The sequence below is a fragment of the Vulpes vulpes genome, chromosome 3 (genome assembly GCF_048418805.1).
Source record: "Vulpes vulpes isolate BD-2025 chromosome 3, VulVul3, whole genome shotgun sequence".
Taxonomy (NCBI): Eukaryota; Metazoa; Chordata; class Mammalia; order Carnivora; family Canidae; genus Vulpes; species Vulpes vulpes.
Window position 1 is genome coordinate 116,739,037 of NC_132782.1, and position 16,352 is coordinate 116,755,388.

General features: G+C 57.3%; 1 protein-coding gene across 5 annotated transcripts in view; it reads right to left on the reverse strand.

The window, feature by feature from the left end:
- Window positions 1–304: 304 nt before the first annotated feature.
- SLC6A17 (solute carrier family 6 member 17) overlaps window positions 305–16,352 on the reverse strand; it is a 50,236-nt gene continuing 34,188 nt past the window's right edge. For all 5 annotated transcript variants that reach the window (XM_072754364.1, XM_072754363.1, XM_072754365.1 and 2 more), the window contains exons 7-12: window positions 9,527–9,768; window positions 9,054–9,246; window positions 7,111–7,303; window positions 6,467–6,626; window positions 4,664–4,826; window positions 305–4,187 (exon numbers count right to left, since the gene is read on the reverse strand). In XM_072754364.1, the coding sequence (XP_072610465.1) occupies window positions 3,819–4,187; window positions 4,664–4,826; window positions 6,467–6,626; window positions 7,111–7,303; window positions 9,054–9,246; window positions 9,527–9,768 (1,320 nt within the window). In that variant the 3' untranslated portion in view covers window positions 305–3,818. The remainder of the gene's footprint in view (window positions 4,188–4,663; window positions 4,827–6,466; window positions 6,627–7,110; window positions 7,304–9,053; window positions 9,247–9,526; window positions 9,769–16,352) is intronic.

The window sequence follows — 16,352 nt, forward strand, 5'->3', positions numbered from 1 at the left end:
GCTGCTCACGTGAGATTTTGTGTGGGGGGTACTTGGACCCCAGTAAGGCCTGCTACAGGTGTGTGTGTTGTTCAGTTCACCCAGCACAATTCTTAGGAAAATACGAATTTTTTCTTATTGCATCCCTCCTCATCCTCCCGGAACTCCTCAGCCAGCCAGCACCCACAACCCCACCGCAGTCCTCTCTACCCCATCCTGTCCATGCTTGTCCCCACACCCCTCCCCACCCAGAGCCTCTGCTCAGATCTCTGGCTTCCCCATCCCCTCTTCCTGAGCCTGGAGCAGGTCAGAAAGGCAAGAGAAGTTTGGTAAGAACAGACACTTTATTGCACACCATGAGGGGGATGGAGGAGAGGAAAGGAGGGGATCTGGGGGGTGATGATGCCTCATCCCCTCCCCTGGGCTGCGTGGTCTGGACCCAGGGCTCTGGTCCGTCACAGGGCACATGGACTTGAATTGTTCTGAACTTGCACCAGAACCAAAAGCGATGCCTGCCATGTGTGCTTGGGACTGTACAAAGCAGCACTTGGGGTGAGGACAGACCCTGGGCCCTCCTTCTCCCAACCCCAGTCATTAGGCTTCCGGTGAGGGGGGGCAGCAGGCCCCCAGTTTCAAGGCCTCGTGGATGCTCAGAGAGTCAGGTGCGTTCCAACCTGTGGTCTCCGCTCTTTTCCACCACGGGAGTACTCTGGGGGTGCCACTGTGAGGAGGGCCAGAAGGGGGCCCCCCCGCCCATAATACTGCAGGCCTGCTTGGGGCCCAGCGCAACACAGCTTCCAGCCCCAGCCGCAGCCTATGGCCAGAGACCCATGAGGGCTTCTCCTGGCACTAGGAGCTGGATGTCCCCTCGGATGTCCTACTGGAGGGCAAAGCCAACCGCGCTGGTGTCAATCAACCAGTGTGCCCTCCCCATCCATCCCCAGCTGGATCTCGGGCTTCATGTTGGCTCAGTGGACAAAGGGCATCTGAGCAAGAAGCTGGTTGACAGGGCCTGGAGGACAGGCAGGAGCAGGGACCAGGGGACTCATTCGGACACGCCCCACCCCGAGTCCACCGTCCCCTGTGGGCACTGCGTGGACAGCACCAAATCCAGTAAGGGATGGGGAGCCCATATAAGGATGTGGGGGCTCGCCCCTCTCCGGCCACCCCCGCTTCTCCGGGGGATCTGGGGCTGGATGGTACCTGGTCAGATGCCCCCGTCCTTGGCCCCAGTCCTCCCCCCCACTCCTGGCTCCCCTGAGGCGTGAGGACAGGAGTGTGTGTCAGCAGCGCAGGGGAAAGGAACCTTGAGACGGTTCTGAAAGGTACCGTCTCAAGGACAAAGGGGATGGAGATGCTGTAAGATGCTCTCCTGGGGTCTCACCATCTTAAGAAACCCAGTGCTTTTCCTCAGGATGAAGAGCTTGTGAGTCCAGTGGGAACAGCGAGAGGTTGGCTAGAAAATAAATTTAGGGGCTTCCCCCCATCCCCCGCAAAGCCCCTCCTTCCCTGTTTCCCCGCAAGCCCAGTGGTGTGCAGGCAGTGAGTCACCGGCAAGAAACACCTGCCTTTCCCCACAGCACCCTGCCCCGAGGCCTTGCCTCACAGCCAGGAGGAGAAGGAGGCCAGGGGAGGGCGGTGTGGTCTTCAGGAAGGCGGGGAACACTGGGAATCACAAATCACCCTACACACACCCACGCCCACGGATGTGCACACGCCACACACATACACGCGCACACACGCATACACCAAGCTCCAGGCCCCGTGTCTAACGCAGTAGAGACACAGCCGGGACAGGGCCTGGCCTACGGCGAAAGGCTAAAAGGACTACCCAGCCTCTAGGAACCAGCAGACAGCCCAGCTCAGCCACCCTACTGCAGGCTGGCAGGTTGGGGCCTGGCCCAGCCACACGCTACAAAATTAAAAATATATCAAATATACAATGAAAATAGATCTGTACAGCACTGAGGATGAAAATAGTCCACCAGCCACAGTATAATATTGGGTTTGTCAGTTAACAGCATTTACACCCACATGTACAGATTGAATATACAATAGAAATAGAATATGTAGAGAGTATATATAGTAGAGTGTCTCTCCTGAGGCCTTGCTTCTCTTCTTGCTAAATCTGCTGGGATTAGGCATGGGGGCCAGGTAGGAGGTGTGAGGTGAGGGTGGCTAAGGTGGGATGTGGTGCCCCAAGGCTCATGTATCTAGGGAGACATGGGTCTCCTCCCCCGCATCATGCTCAGAAAGGACAGGTGTGGCCAGAGGGCTGGAAACGGGAGCAGATGGGGGAGGGGTGAGTAAAGGAAATGGCAGGGTGGGAGGATGGACCCCCTTCAGGCAAGAGGGGGGAACTGAGCGGCTGAGGGATGAGGGAGGGAACTCTGGACCTAGTCTGTCCCTCCCCTTGCTGAGAACACAAGAGGAACGCACGGCCTTCCGTTGAAGATGCCCAGACCTAGCGCTGTGACCTGCCGCTGCTCTCCCCACGGCAGCCCTCAGAGATGGAGTCCTGGGGTCCCGCCTGCCTGCCCGCCTTCCATTCATCCGCACCCGCGCACCCATGCAATCATCCTGCCACCAGTCCATCCATCCCTTCGCAGGCACTGTGTCCAGCCAGGTTCGGATCCTCCCGGCCTGTACTCTGACAGCAGCCGGCTTCCAGGGGAGGCCTCAGGTCAGGGTGGGTGGGAGGCTGGGGGCGCTGGGCCCCAGGACAGAGACCCGGCCCTTCCTCTCGGCAGGGTCCTGAGTCCACAGCACTGCCCACGGCCTCCCCTCCACGGGGCTGGGCATCCTGGGGAAGGCTCCCGAGGTATTTGCACACGATGTGCACGCCATGCTGACTGTGCTTGCACAAGGAGAGTGAGTGGCAGCCCAACGGGGGCAGTGAAATTATCCATCTTTCCCCAGGGGCGAGGTTTCCTGGGTACAAGCCCCTGAACACCAGGGACTCTCCATTCCAGGAGAGAAGCTGCCACTAGCAAGAAAGTTGGGCCCCAGGTGAGAGAGGGAGTGTGCTTCACAATTGTGCTCCAAACCATCTGAATTGTGCTGTGAACCCTCAAGGGTGCTCTGGAAACCTGTGTACTGCACCCCCACCCCCTCCAGGAAGGAGGCCCAGGCCACTACTGTGGCCTCCAGGGTGGGGACGGAGAGGGCAGGCCAAGCCCTCCTGGAGATGGGGAAAGGCCCCAGGCGATCACCGCCCTCCCAGGCAGGATGCAGGACACACCCTGCCCCAGGTGGGTCAAGGACAGGGGACAGTGCACCCAGAGTCCCAGGCTGAGAGGCCCCCATCCCCACCGCCCTCCTGCTGCCAAGGCTTGAGCTCAAGCCAGAGAGCTCCAGCTGCCTCACCAAACAACCTGGGGCCTTCTACCAGATTCCATGCCAAGTCTGGGCCCTGCGTCCCTGCACAATGGTCGCGTCCCCAACCTTAAATCAGCGCCCTCTGGGACGCCCCACACCGCATCCTGCCCCACCCAGTGCCTCTCACCACCACCGGGCAGCACAGAGGTTGCCCAGGGCCTCGGAACCACAGGTGCCAGGTTACAGGGAGAGAGGGTGGGGGGCGCCCCTACAGTGGCCACTCGCTGTCTCCCCGTGCTGGGAATCAGGGCTCTTCCCGTTAGTGGCCTGCAACTCGGTGAGAGGATCTGGAGGTTAGACAGGGTGGGAGCCTGGGCTGGGGAGGTGTCTCCGAGCCCCTGCTCAGGTGTAGGGGAAGCGGGCTGGGAGCAGGGTGGGCGAGGAGGGCAGCCCCCAACCCCTGGGCAGAAGGGGCGGGGCGAGGGCGGGTCCAGGGCGGGCGGGCGGGCGGGGGCGGGCTGTCACAGCTCTGACTCTGGGGTCCCCGCCAGGAGGTAGCTGCTCCCATAGCGTCCGTTGGGGTTGCCGCCGGTCTCCAGGGGGGATGTGCTGCCGGGCCCCAGGTAGGAGCGGTGGGTGGGCATGGGGGAGGGCGCCTCGCTGGGCACCTTGCTGAGGATGAAGCGGGTCTCGTCGTTCTCCTCCAGGTTGGAGATGTCCTTCATCATGCGGCCCTTCTTGTAGGACACGGACAGGGTGTTGGAGCCGTCGGAGAGCAGGTGGCAGTGCCGCAGGAGGAACACCACGGGGATGGGCAGGGCGGCCACGACGATGAGGGTGATGAGCAGGGCCATGGCCCAGGTGGGGAAGTACAGGTAGCGCTCGGCAGCCTAGTGGGGCACGGGGTGAGGGCTGCCACCGCCGCCCGACAGCTCGCCCTCCCGGGACCGCCGGGCCTGCTCTTCCCGCCACCACCCCCACCTGCCGTCCAGGCTGGGCGCCAGCTGACACGGAGGCCCTCGGGTGGCTACCTGCGTTAGCCGGTCGCCTTCGGGGAAGGCCTGAGCTCCCCCGGGCCTCAGTTTCTACAGCTGTAAAGTGGATGGGTGATTCAGCCCACAGACGTGGAGAGAGAACATGGGTTAGAAAGACTGGACCAGAGTGTCGACCTCTCTGAGCCTCGGTCTCCCCACGTGTGCTATGGGGATAAAGCCACCTCTCTGTGCTATGGGCCGTGGTAAAGACGGCGGCCCTGGCGCAGCCGGGGACACCCTGGCGGGGACGGCACACGGCAGCTGCCCTATAAGGGTTTACGTCTATTGCCTTTTGGGTGGAAGCAACCCTGGGGTTTCAGGTGCCCCCTCACCTCCTCCTTGATCCAGGCGCTGTACCCCGGGGGCGTGACCCCCAGCTGGATGATGCTGGCCGTGGTGAGCACAGCCATACACAGTGGAGACACGAACTTCCACATGTAGAAATAGAAGCGATAGGGCCGGAAGCCCAGCATCTCCGTCAGCTCCTGCATGAACCTGCCAGGGGCACAGAGGGCCCGGAATTGGCATCCCTGCGGAGCCCTGGCATTCCCCCACAACCGCCTCCTCCAGGAAGCCCTCAGGGACCAGTCCCTCCCTCCCAGCCTCTACCATTCCTCACATTCAGGGCTCCCAGTTTATTATTGGGTAGCCCCGGTTGGGGTCTGGGCAGGCTCTGGTGGTGCCTGCTAGCCTCTGAATACTTCAGGTCACACCCCACCCAGGGATATGTTGGCCTCCCAGGACTTGCCCAGCAGGTGGGCAGGCACTGGGGGAACCCTGCAGCCACCCCGCTCCCAGGCCCACTCCCGCTGGTCTGGCTCTAGACTGCCCCCTGCTGGAAACGAGGTGCAGTGCACTTCCCCAGCATCCAGAGGCCCCCACTTGGGGGTTTCTAACCTGGGGGTCTGGGGGTGGGATGATGGTAACTGTAGGCTGTATGTGAATGTCACTATAAAAGAATCATCTCTACTTGAATAACACCTAACTGAAATCTTGCATTTCTTTCTTTTGTACATGCAAGTAACCACAGCGTTATTAGCGGGACCTGAGACTGTCACCAGTTGGTTAAATGACAGTATCTTCCTGTCAGGTTACACTTGAAGCTACCTACAAACATCATTTACATTTATCACTATTTCACAATTACCATTATGATTACCCTAGCTAGATCTTCTGACTTAATGCAGTAAAAATAAACTACACATACATTACCATTTCAGATTTCAAACTGTATTTTTGTTATTTTTCAACTTAATTCATTTCCTATAGGATCCTATATATTTTTCTCTTATCCACTTAAAAACAACATTCTGAGAAGGCATACAGGGGCTTCACGAGACTGTGGAAGAGTCAGAGGCTCGTCTCACAGCATCTTCCACCCCGGGCTCACAGAGCTGCTCCCGTCTTACCACCGCATCCCCGCCGACGTTCTTGGAGGAAGACGATGGCCGTAGCAGGACTGTGAGAGACCCTGATTCTAAGACCCAGTGCAGACATCAGGGGAGCCCTGGCTTTGCAGAGAGTAGGAGGGGCCGGGCCCTGGGGCTTCCCAGGCACACAGACTTACTAAATGAAGAACGAGGCCCGGGGCAGACAGCGAGTGTGGCTCTGCCCTAGGCTCAGGCCAAGACACCCAATCCTTCCTCATGGCTGACTTCCCTTACCCCACCTGACCCCACACTTCAGCCCCAAACCACAGCTCGGCGCACACCCCTACTTAGATCACGGGAAAACTCTCTCGGCTGCCGAAGTTCAAGAGCCCTCTGAGGGCAGGGGCCTCCTGTGTCCCCAGTAAGTGTTTAACAAATTTAAAAGAACTCTGAAGAGTTGGTTCTCAGGTAAGGGGCTATGGTAACTTAAGGCAGTTTAGGGTAATGCCAGGACCTGCACCCAGGACACTGGTGTGCTCAGCCTGGCTCTGCCTCTCACCAGCCAAGGGGCCTTGGGTAGTCACGCCCTCTCTCTGAGTCTCAGTTTCCCCAAATGATCTCTAAGGGCATTTTCAGCTGTGACATTCTGACCCTGTGGTCTCCTGTTCCACTCAGAAGCGGCCCTGGGAACCCGGCATCCCCAGGGGGTCCTGAGAGGGCACACCCCTCCTCCTCTCCCCACCCCTTCCCCCTTGTCCCCCTTACTTCTTAGTTCCATAGATCCAGGCCACGGCAATGTTCTCAAGGATGACGATGACGGTGAGCGGCAGGGTGGCCGAGTAGTCATCAAACATGGTGACAAAGTAGTTCCCGGAGCGCTGGACGAACAACAGCCCCACGAAGAATGCAAAGACACAGCAGCCCACTACAGAGAGCCGGGAGGCCGGTGTGGGGGCAAAGGTGTAGGGTGGGCGGGGCCCGGGGGTCTTGGGGGGCACCCAGGCCCCTCCCTTCCCACCCCTCCCCCCCGAAGGCCTTCAAGGGAGTGGGATCCAGACACTGGGGTTCTAAGCTCCCACGCTTCTAGGACGGGAGCAGCCCAGGGCCAGAGTGACAGAGATGGAGCAGGGTACAGGCCAGCACGGAGGGAGGGCACCCCTGCCCAAGAGGATTCGGCAAATGACCTGAGACAGGCTGCCCCCAGCTCGGGTTTAGCACAGATTCCCAGACAGCCTTCTCCCGGCTCTCGAGTGCTCTTCTCTGGGGGGTGAGCCGGGCTCCGACTGCATCCCAGTGCGGGCAGCAGGGGCCAAGTGTGGAGTCTTAGGTCAGAGGCACGTCCTGACTGTGGTCCCCGAGGGCAGCCCGGCAAGGCCAGCGGGGGAGCGGGGGCGGCCAGGAGGCCTTACCTGTGAACATCTCCTTGGGCACCTTGAAGGTGTCGATGATGGGTGTGGTGATGCCAGCCATGGTCCCAATCATGCTGCCCAGACCCAGGTTGATGAGCATGAGGAAGAACATGACAGACCAGAAGGGGGACGCAGGGAAGTGCGTCATGGCCTCGGTGAAGGCGATGAAAGCCAGCCCTGTGCCCTGCACGGACTGGGGTGGGGGGGTGGAAGACAAGCACTCAGTGATGCCCACATGGCTCCCGGGAGCCCCCTGCCCCCTCATCTCTGGCCCTGGAGCTCTGAGAACAGCTCTTCCCTCTTTCACAGGAACTGGTGCCCTCACCTAAATCCTCCTGCCTTTGGCCAGTCAGTGGGTCTCAAACTTGAGTGAGCATCGGAATCCCCCCTACCCCAAGGAGGAAGACAGCAATTTGAAGTTCACCTGCGGGACCTGGAAGCTACACGTGGTACAGGGACCCCAGGTGATTCAGATGAAGATGCTCACATTTAGAAATACACCCAGCTTGAGACCTTGCTCCTCTAGGCAGTCTTCCCTGATTGCTCCAGCCACCGCTGTGGGAGCTCCCAGCCCTGAACTCCAGACTTGAATGTAATGGGCTCAGCCTCGGCTGCCTGATGGAACCACACTGCAGCCTTTAAAACACCAATGTCTGGGTCTCACCCTGGAGAGGGATTTGCTTTGTTTGGGGGTAGAGCTGGGTAGCTGGGTTTTATTAAGTCCCCAGGTGACTCTGATGGGCAGTCGAGGGAGAGAGCCACTGCATTAATGCTTGGGCCCCTGCTCCTGGGGCAAGTGACCACACACTTTTACGTTTCCTGTAAGGACCAGTGACTCTGAGGGAGCACCTCCCCGCTGTGTGAGTGTGTAGTTCTTGCCATTTGGACGTTATCGAGGTCCTACTGTATAAGAAAAAAAAAAACCTGTCATAGTCCTAGTTATATTTAGAGGACTAGGCCATGCCCATGAGAATGGGGCAGGGTCTCATGGAAGGAGGGGTCCTTTATACTGCTGGTCACCTGGGGCAGGGGTCCCCAGCCTGGAGCCTTTGCTCTTGATCACATGGGAAGGGCAAAGGGGACAAGACACGGCTCCGTCGGCATTGGGGTGGGACCAGTAGTTTGCCGCTGACTGAATGTGGAGCCCCAGCATCAGGACAGGGGAAGCGTCACCTTCCCTAGCTTCATGAAGAAGGGCAGGGTTGGCCTGGGCTGAAGGGAACTGCCTCTGTCCAGAAGCCTTGGCACCAGTTGGGTCCCAAGACCCCATGGTCCTCTCTCCTGTCACCTCTAATTTGAAAATGTCCAGCTGTGCAGATGGGAATAGAAGCAAGGTGTCCAAAGTTGGGCCCAAGCACTAATGAGGAAGCTGCGGCTCTACCCCAGGGGCTAAGGGTCACTGTGGCAGTGGGAGCTGCTGTGGGGACAGCGGGGGGCCAGGGAGGAAGAGAAGCATCAGGGGCTGCCCCGGAGCTTGGACATTTGAACCCTGGCTCCCCCCACAGCCGTGAGACCGTGAGAACACTCCCAACTCCTAGGCTGCATAGCTGTAAAACGGGACGATACTAACACTGCTTCATAGCACTGTCCCCGGGGCCTAAGGGGATCGACAGCAGGGGACAGACTTTACCACAAATGCTCATTTTCTGTGAGCCACACACAGGAATCCCATTCAATGACTCTGCAAGTCACTCTGTGCAACTCCTGTGATTTCTGTGATGCGTGTCTGCCCCATCCCCGTCGAGGGCCGGGCTTTGGCCGATACCTTTCCTCAGTCCCTCCCCGGACACATAGTAGGTCCTTGCTCCTGAGCCAGCCAGTGAGTCCCTGGCAGCCTTCTGAGGCCAGCGTGCAGGCCCCAGCCGTCCACGGCCTGGCTCTGGGGCCCACACTCCCACATCTGCCTTGCTGCCCAGCCCGGGGAAGGGCAGCCTGTCCCACACCTTGTCCAGCTCATCCTCCAGAAGGCAGGGGTCAAGGCCCAGGGCTGAGAAACGGTCCTCCTTCACGGCCTTGATGACTCTGTACATGTCCGTGTAGTCCTTGGCAGTCAGGTGCGAGAAGTTGACGTGGGGAGGGATGAGGTCCCGGCTCAGGACATTGGTGTGGAGGTACCCCAGGATTTTCTCGGCATTCCTGCAGTGCAAAGTGGAGGGGTCCAGGTAAAAAGGCAGGGGTGGGCACAGTACCCGGAGGCACCTGCCAGACACCCAGGCAGGACCCTCCCCACCCCCACGGGCCATGACGGAGACAGCTCTGAACCGGAGCCTGGGACATGCGGCTGGGGACACAGAGAGCTCCTCTGACCTCCACCGTCAGCCCGGGGAGGGGAGACAGGGACTCTGGCTCCGTGGCTCTCCCGCCCCGCCTAGGACTGGTGGACAGGAGAAAGGACAGGACAGGACATGCCACCTACTCGACCACACACTTCTCGTTCATGATGTTGGCCTTGAAGCCCAGCACAGCAAACACCACGAGGGTGGCCAGCACCGAGGTGAAGAAGTTAATGAAGGACACCAGCGCAGCATCAAAGTGGCAGTTGTTGTCTTGCTTGTTGTAGCTGGAGAAGGCGATGACGCCCCCGAAGCCCAGCCCCAGGGCAAAGAAGACCTGGGTGGCTGCCTCCCGCCACACCTGGGGGTCCAGCATCTTGTCCAGCTGTGGGCGTGGGGGACCAGAGACACACAATGATGGTTTCCCGCCACACCCCTTTCCTCAGCCCCACCCCCCCCCAGCTCAGAGGCCACACGGCGGAGTGGGAGACTGGGCTGCATGAACGTGGGCGTCCCCCAACCCCTCTGAGCTGCAGTTTCCCCACGCACAGGCCACAGGAAACAGGAGCATCGGCTTCAGAGGATGCTTGTGAGGTTTAGGTAAGATCAAAGAAACACTATGTGCTTTACTCAGTACTTCTCAGCCGACTTTAACTGCCACCTTTGCTTACCATGGAGCTATCCTACTGAGGAATATCTTCAGGGCCATTAGGTACGATGCGTGCTGCACACACAACTCCAGGGAGTGCCATTCACTTGAATGGTCCCTCCTAGAGTTGTGCAGTGTACAGCCTGCACAACAGTACCAGAGAACTAAGAACACCAGTATTTCACCGATACCTTCTACACTCGAAGCCCTGAGAACAGACACCACCCTCCTGCCCACCTGATCACTCTTTCCCTAGAAAAAAAAAAAAGGACCAACGTTCATTCATACACATGTACGTACTCCAGATCACAGAAGGGCCTCAGTTTTCTCATCTGAAAAACGGGAATAACAACAGTGTCCACCCCATGGCGATGGTGAGGATCGAATGTGGCAGCCACCGGTAACGGCTGGCACGCAAGTAGCCAAGGAACCCTGCCGAAGTGCCTCTGACCTAGCGGGGACGGGTTTTCTTGGTGAGGGGCAGGAGTTATTACTCACATTTTGAAAGAGTGAACTGAGACCCGCAAAGTAGAAATTCCTTGCTCAGAGCGATGGAGCTGGTTGTTGGGGCAGAGGAATCACTCAAGCACAGGTGGTCTGAGGGGGCCCATGACGCCCTCTAGCAGCATCTCCTGGAGCCTCTTCTACTCAGACTGTCCCCCCTGCCCCCCACCTCTGCTGTGGAGGCTGACCCAAGTGACAGACCAGGAGACAAGGAGGCGCTACAGGCACAAGCCCACCTGGTCCGGCCCTGCCACCATCGCTGCGGGCCTGTGGCTCAGTCCCCCCGTGTGTGCACCGACCCAGCGCTCGCCCGGGACAGAGGCCCACCGGCCCGCTGCCTCAGCAGCTCCCTGGGCATATGTGGCACCTGCAGTCACTGCTCTAGCCGAGAAGGTGTTGGCAAGACTGGATGGCCGGGGGAGGCACCTCAGGCTGAGGCGGGCAAAGAGCACAATGGTAGCAGGGCCTGCAGGGTCAGTACGCAAATGGAGCCTTGGCCGGCAAGTGGGCTCTAGGGGAGCCCTACACCCTGCACCCTGCACAATATAAAGTCATCTTTGGTCTGCCAAGAAAGGCCAGAATCCAGACATTAAGGAGCTAACAGCCCCCGACACCCACAAGAAGGTGACACCCTCCTCATGCCCTCCAGCTCTCTGCACCCTCGGTGGTAACATGCCGTGGCCTCCCTGTGACTGTGACATGCAGCTGCTCATCCATCAAACCTGGTCACCTGCTGTGAGCCAGGCCCAGTGCCAGCTGATGGGGAGCCACAGAGAGCGAGAGCAGGCAAGGTCCCAGCTCCCGTGGAGTTGACATTCTAACTGGAGACAAGGCCACTGTCAAATGACCCCACAAAGAGGTGCTGAGTTGAAAGCTGTGGCCTGGACAGGGGCTGTGCAGGCCAGGTACCCCATGCTTGGAGAGCCTGTAACAGGGGGACTTGAGCCAGCCAGGAGCCCAGGGAAGGGATCCTTGAACTGACATCTGAGAGACCCGAAAGCAAGGCTAAGAAGGGAGGGAAGAGCATTCTGGCAGAGGGAACATGTGCAGAGGCCCCCCGAGGCGAGGCAGGACAGAGGGCATGTGGAAGTTAAGGGAACGACCCAGGTAGCTTGAAGCAGCCAGGACAAGGCAGGAGAGGTCCAGGCGAGACCCGGAGGTGGAGGAGTCAGATCAAAGGTCCTGTAGGGATCCTAAGAAAGCACTTAATCCAGGAAACCGCTAAGGGAAGCGGAGGAGGAGGGAAGCAACCCAGCCGACCCTAGCCTCGGACTGGAGACAGGGAATGCTGGGGAGTCAGATGCCAAGGGGACAGTTATGCTTCTAGCTGGTGAACGCGGCAGGGTGTTGATGGGGTCCGAGGAAAACGGGCAGGTCTTGATAGGGCTGGAACGGGGCAGATCAAGGCATTGGCTGCAGAAGTGCTGAGTTTCAGATGCTTTTACAGCATCTAAGAGGAGATGTCAAGTGGGCAGGCAGGCAAATGGGTCTGGAGTCCAGAGAAGAGGCTGAGCCGGAGATGTAACTCCAGAGGAGCAGGTGTGCCGGAAAGAACTGAAGCCCTAAGTGTGGAGTCGTGAGAAGAAGCAAGCCAGAGGCCCAGGCAACATCTCCAAATTCAGTGCAGCAAAGAGCCTCACAAGGGAGGGAGAGGAGGTGCGAGAGCTCAGAGAGCTCAGACCGGGTGGGGTGGGGTGGGGTGGAGGGGAGCAGGAGGGAGCTGGATCCGGATGGGGAGGAGGGGGGCCTGTGCTACCAGGAGAACCGGCTAAGGTGAGCAGGTCCTGGGTGGGCTGGGTCGGAGCTGCTGTGGAGGCGATGGGGCCAGAGTCAGGTAGGAGCCAGGAGAGCTGAGAAGCAGAAGGGAAGAAACGAAGGTAAAGAAGTGGATAATCAACTCCTTGGAGAAGCTCACCTTGGCACGGGAGGAGAGGGGTGGCAGGTCCAGGGAAGATCATGAAATCAACGAGGTGTCGCTTTCGTTATCTTGTCTTTGTCTTTATTTTTTAAAAAGATTTATTTATTTATTTGAGAGAGAGAATGAGAGAGTGCACACAGAGGGAGAGGGAGAAGCAGGCTTGCCGCAGAGCAGGGAGCCTGATGCGGGGCTCCATCCCAGGACCCCCGCTATCATGACCTGAGCCGAAGGCAGACGCTTAGCCAACTGAGCCTCCCAGGTGCCCCTCAGTTTTTGTCTTTAATGCAGTGACTTGATAACAGGTAAAAGCGGATGGAGGGCAGAGGGTCTAGAGGGCCGGGGAGCTGTCTTCCATAGGAGACGCTGGAGCTGCTCACTGGGGGACCAGGACAAGAGAACGGGATGGGGCAGGTGCAGGCGGGTTTCGATATTTTGTGTCTGTGAAGGAGTTTGGGTCTGGGTGGCTCTTGTTCACCCTCTAAAGCAGGAGGCCAAATCATCTGTTAGGGGTGAGGTCAGAGCGTGCAGACATGTGGAAGCAGGTTAAAACCGCCCCAGTGAAGCATGGAGAATGAGACGCCAGAGAGATGGAGTAGGATTAGCCCACACTGTTGAGGGTCCACTGTGATCCAAATGGCATCTTTACCAAAGTAGCACAGGCCCACATTTCCTTACCTAAAAGCCCTGAGGCCAGATGGTTTTGGAATTCCGGCTCTTATTCCTAACTCTGTTTTAGAAAGGTAATATGGTGCATATGCCACATAATTACATAACACCCCCAGCGGGGTCTGGGGCGGCACCCCATAATCAAACACATTAGTATTTCTGCAGCAGCATATGAATATTCACACCAAGTAAATCAATAAAGACTATAAATAGCCTCACATCTGTTCAGGTCATTTTGCCACCAAATGAGTTCCAGGAGAAAGTAAAAACAACTTTTGTTTTTCAGGGCTATTTGGATTTTGGCATCGTGAGTAAGGAAACAGAGGCCTATACAGAAATTTGAAGACTATTTTTAAAAGAAGAGCAAAGCCCTGTCCCACTGGGAAACATCGCCTGTCTCCTGGGTGGGTTCTTAAATGATCCTCCCAGAAAATTCTGGAAAATGGGCAGAGGGATTCCTTGTACCTGGAAGGCATGCAAGCATTCACTGATGCTCACAAATGTCAGTTCTACCAAGGAGGGGGAACCCAGGCACTTCCCTCGGGGTAGAAATCTAGACCCAGTGGCTGGTCTGGTGAGTTCCAAGCAAGAAGCAGCACAAGATTTTGTAAGAAACGGTAGATTGAGATGGACACAGCCCTGGTGGTCTCCCTTGCATGTGGAAAAATCCTCGATGGTTCCCTGACTGTCCAAATCTTTTTCCAGTCTTTGTTCCCATTTCCAAATGCAGTGAACTTGCTCTTCAAAAGCGCTGCGGTCTCACACCTCTGTCCTTTGCCCAGGCTGTTCCCTCTGCCTGGAATTCCCTTCCTCCTACTCACATTCTGGCGATACTCCTATTTATTTCTCAAAGCCCAGCACAAATATCACCTCCTCCTTGGGCAGTGATTTCTCCTCTCTCCTCTGGGAGAGCTGGTCATGGTCGCGGGGCTCTCACAGCTCTGGTCAGTACCTGCATGACAGGCTTCTAGGTCTGCCTCCTTTTCGATACTTTGTGTTTCTTGGGGGGAGGGGAGCCCATCTCCTGTGCATCTTCCTGTAAGCAGAGTCTGATGCATGGGAAGACAAGGAAAAGGGTGGGGGGCAAGAGAGTCCGACCAGGCTGCTTCTTCAGGGTGAGCCGAGCAGAAGGACCAGACCTGGAGCTGTGAAACCTTACTGGCCTTTCGGTGCTAGGATCCAGGCTCCTGGGACAAGAAGATCCTTATGGCTTTAAACTTCTACTTTCCAAAACATGGCTATTTTAATGCTGGCTTCCTTTCCTTCTCTCTTGCTTTTCCCTCTCCCTCCTCCCCCCTGCCCTGTCCTCTGCCTCCTCCTCTTCATCTTCTTCTAGTGATTAGTTCATTTTTCATCTATATCAATCATTACTAAAGTTTTTACAAAAGGATCTGGACCATCTATGAGACCCAAACACATCACTGTTAGGATTTTCATCCCTCCCTAAACATAAAAATAAGACATGGGTAAATTCCTAGGCCCAGCCACTGTGTGTGGCCGAGTTCCATAAATGGAGACAGCCACCCTAGGGAGGCTGCCATAATCCCAAACTGCATCATTGGAGCTGAACCTATAACTTGGGGGACAGACTCTCAAAGGACAGGGTAGGAATATCTTAGATGTGATGGTCTGGCATGGGAATAAAAACTATTTGTATGTTAAGACTGTGTTTGCTCTTCTTTCCTCATTTTTAAAACATATGGAACATTTTTTAAAAGATTTTATTTATTCATGAGACAGAGAGAGAGAGAGAGAGAGAGGCAGAGACACAGGCAGAGGGAGAAGCAGGCTCCATGCAGGGAGCCCGATGCAGGACTCGATCCCGGGTCTCCAGGATCAGGCCCTGGACCAAAGGCAGCGCTAAACCGTTGAGCCACCCGGGCTGCCCCATCACTCATTTTCAACAATTACCAACATAGGGCCAATCTGATCTCCCTGTATCCCTCATTCCCCATCCCTAGATTATTTTGAAGAAAATTGGTAGATCCAAATCTGATATTAATGAGGCCCCAGGAAAGAACCTGACAGTGCCAAAGCTTGAGCTTTGAGAAGAACAGTGCCCTATGTGAGCAGCCCCTGGACACTCCTCCGGATGGGGCATGGAGGGACTCTCTTGCTGATGGAGATGACTAGATCTCCACATTCATCTACAGGTAAACTGAGTCAGGCACCTTTAGGATTCAATAACTGTTGTTCCTTGAATTTAAAGGGGCTCTCTCAGGATTTCTGGGGTGCTGGTGCATAATTCCAGCAAGGCCATAGGGGGCACCTTGGGAGGCTCAGTCCGTTGGGTGTCTGCCTTTGGCTCAGGTCATGATGCCAGGGTCCTGAGACTGAGCCCTGCATTGGGCTCCCTGCTTAGTGCTTCCCCTCTCCCTCTGCTCCTCCCTATGTCCCTGTGCGCTCTCATTCTCTATCTCTCTCAAATAAATGAATAAAATCTTTCAAAAAAATTTTAAAAAGACAGAGGAGCTCTATCAGGATTTCTGGGGTCCTGTTTCATGATGCCAGGGTCCTGATCATAGTGTCCGTGGAGGATGAACCCACGGCCAGACCTCAGGAAGCCCAACGTCCTTGCCAAACATCAGGATGTGACTCAAGAGGAGAGGTGGGAGACGGGCTCTCTCCACTGAAGACAAGGCTTGCACCCCACTCGGGAGGCCTGCCCTGAATCATGGCAAGGGCTTCCTGTCATTTCCTTGGCACAAGGGCTGAGTCACTTCCTCAAGCAGAGTACAAGGTGTCTCATGCATTTGAGTCAGCTGCGCGAAGATGCTTCTGGAATCCACAAGCAGCTCCTGAGCTCCTGGCCTGAGCTGGTGCGTGACTGGAGCGCCCTTGCTTCTCAGCTCTCAGCACCTGCCGGGCGAGAGCCACTGCGGCCGCAAGACACCAGATGGCACTGGAGCGCCGGGTTCCCTGGAGCGCCCAGGTACAGCGTCCCCTTCGCGACGGAGATAATGACCATGACTAAGGCTTCCCACGCACTCTCCGCAGGCCAGGAGCAGCCTCCGTGCTCCCCTGGCCAGGCTGTCGGGGAGCTCCCAGAGTTCACCCCAACCCGCGGCTGAGGCCGCTGAGCGAGTTCCCCGGGGACCTTGCCCTCCGACCCCGGAATGATGAGCTGGGATCCGAACCACAAACTGTCGGGCTCCAGAGCGCAGCCTCTGGCAGCAGGGCTGGCCTGCCCGGGCATCCTGCCTGAGCCCTGTGCTGCTTGTGGGGGTCGAGG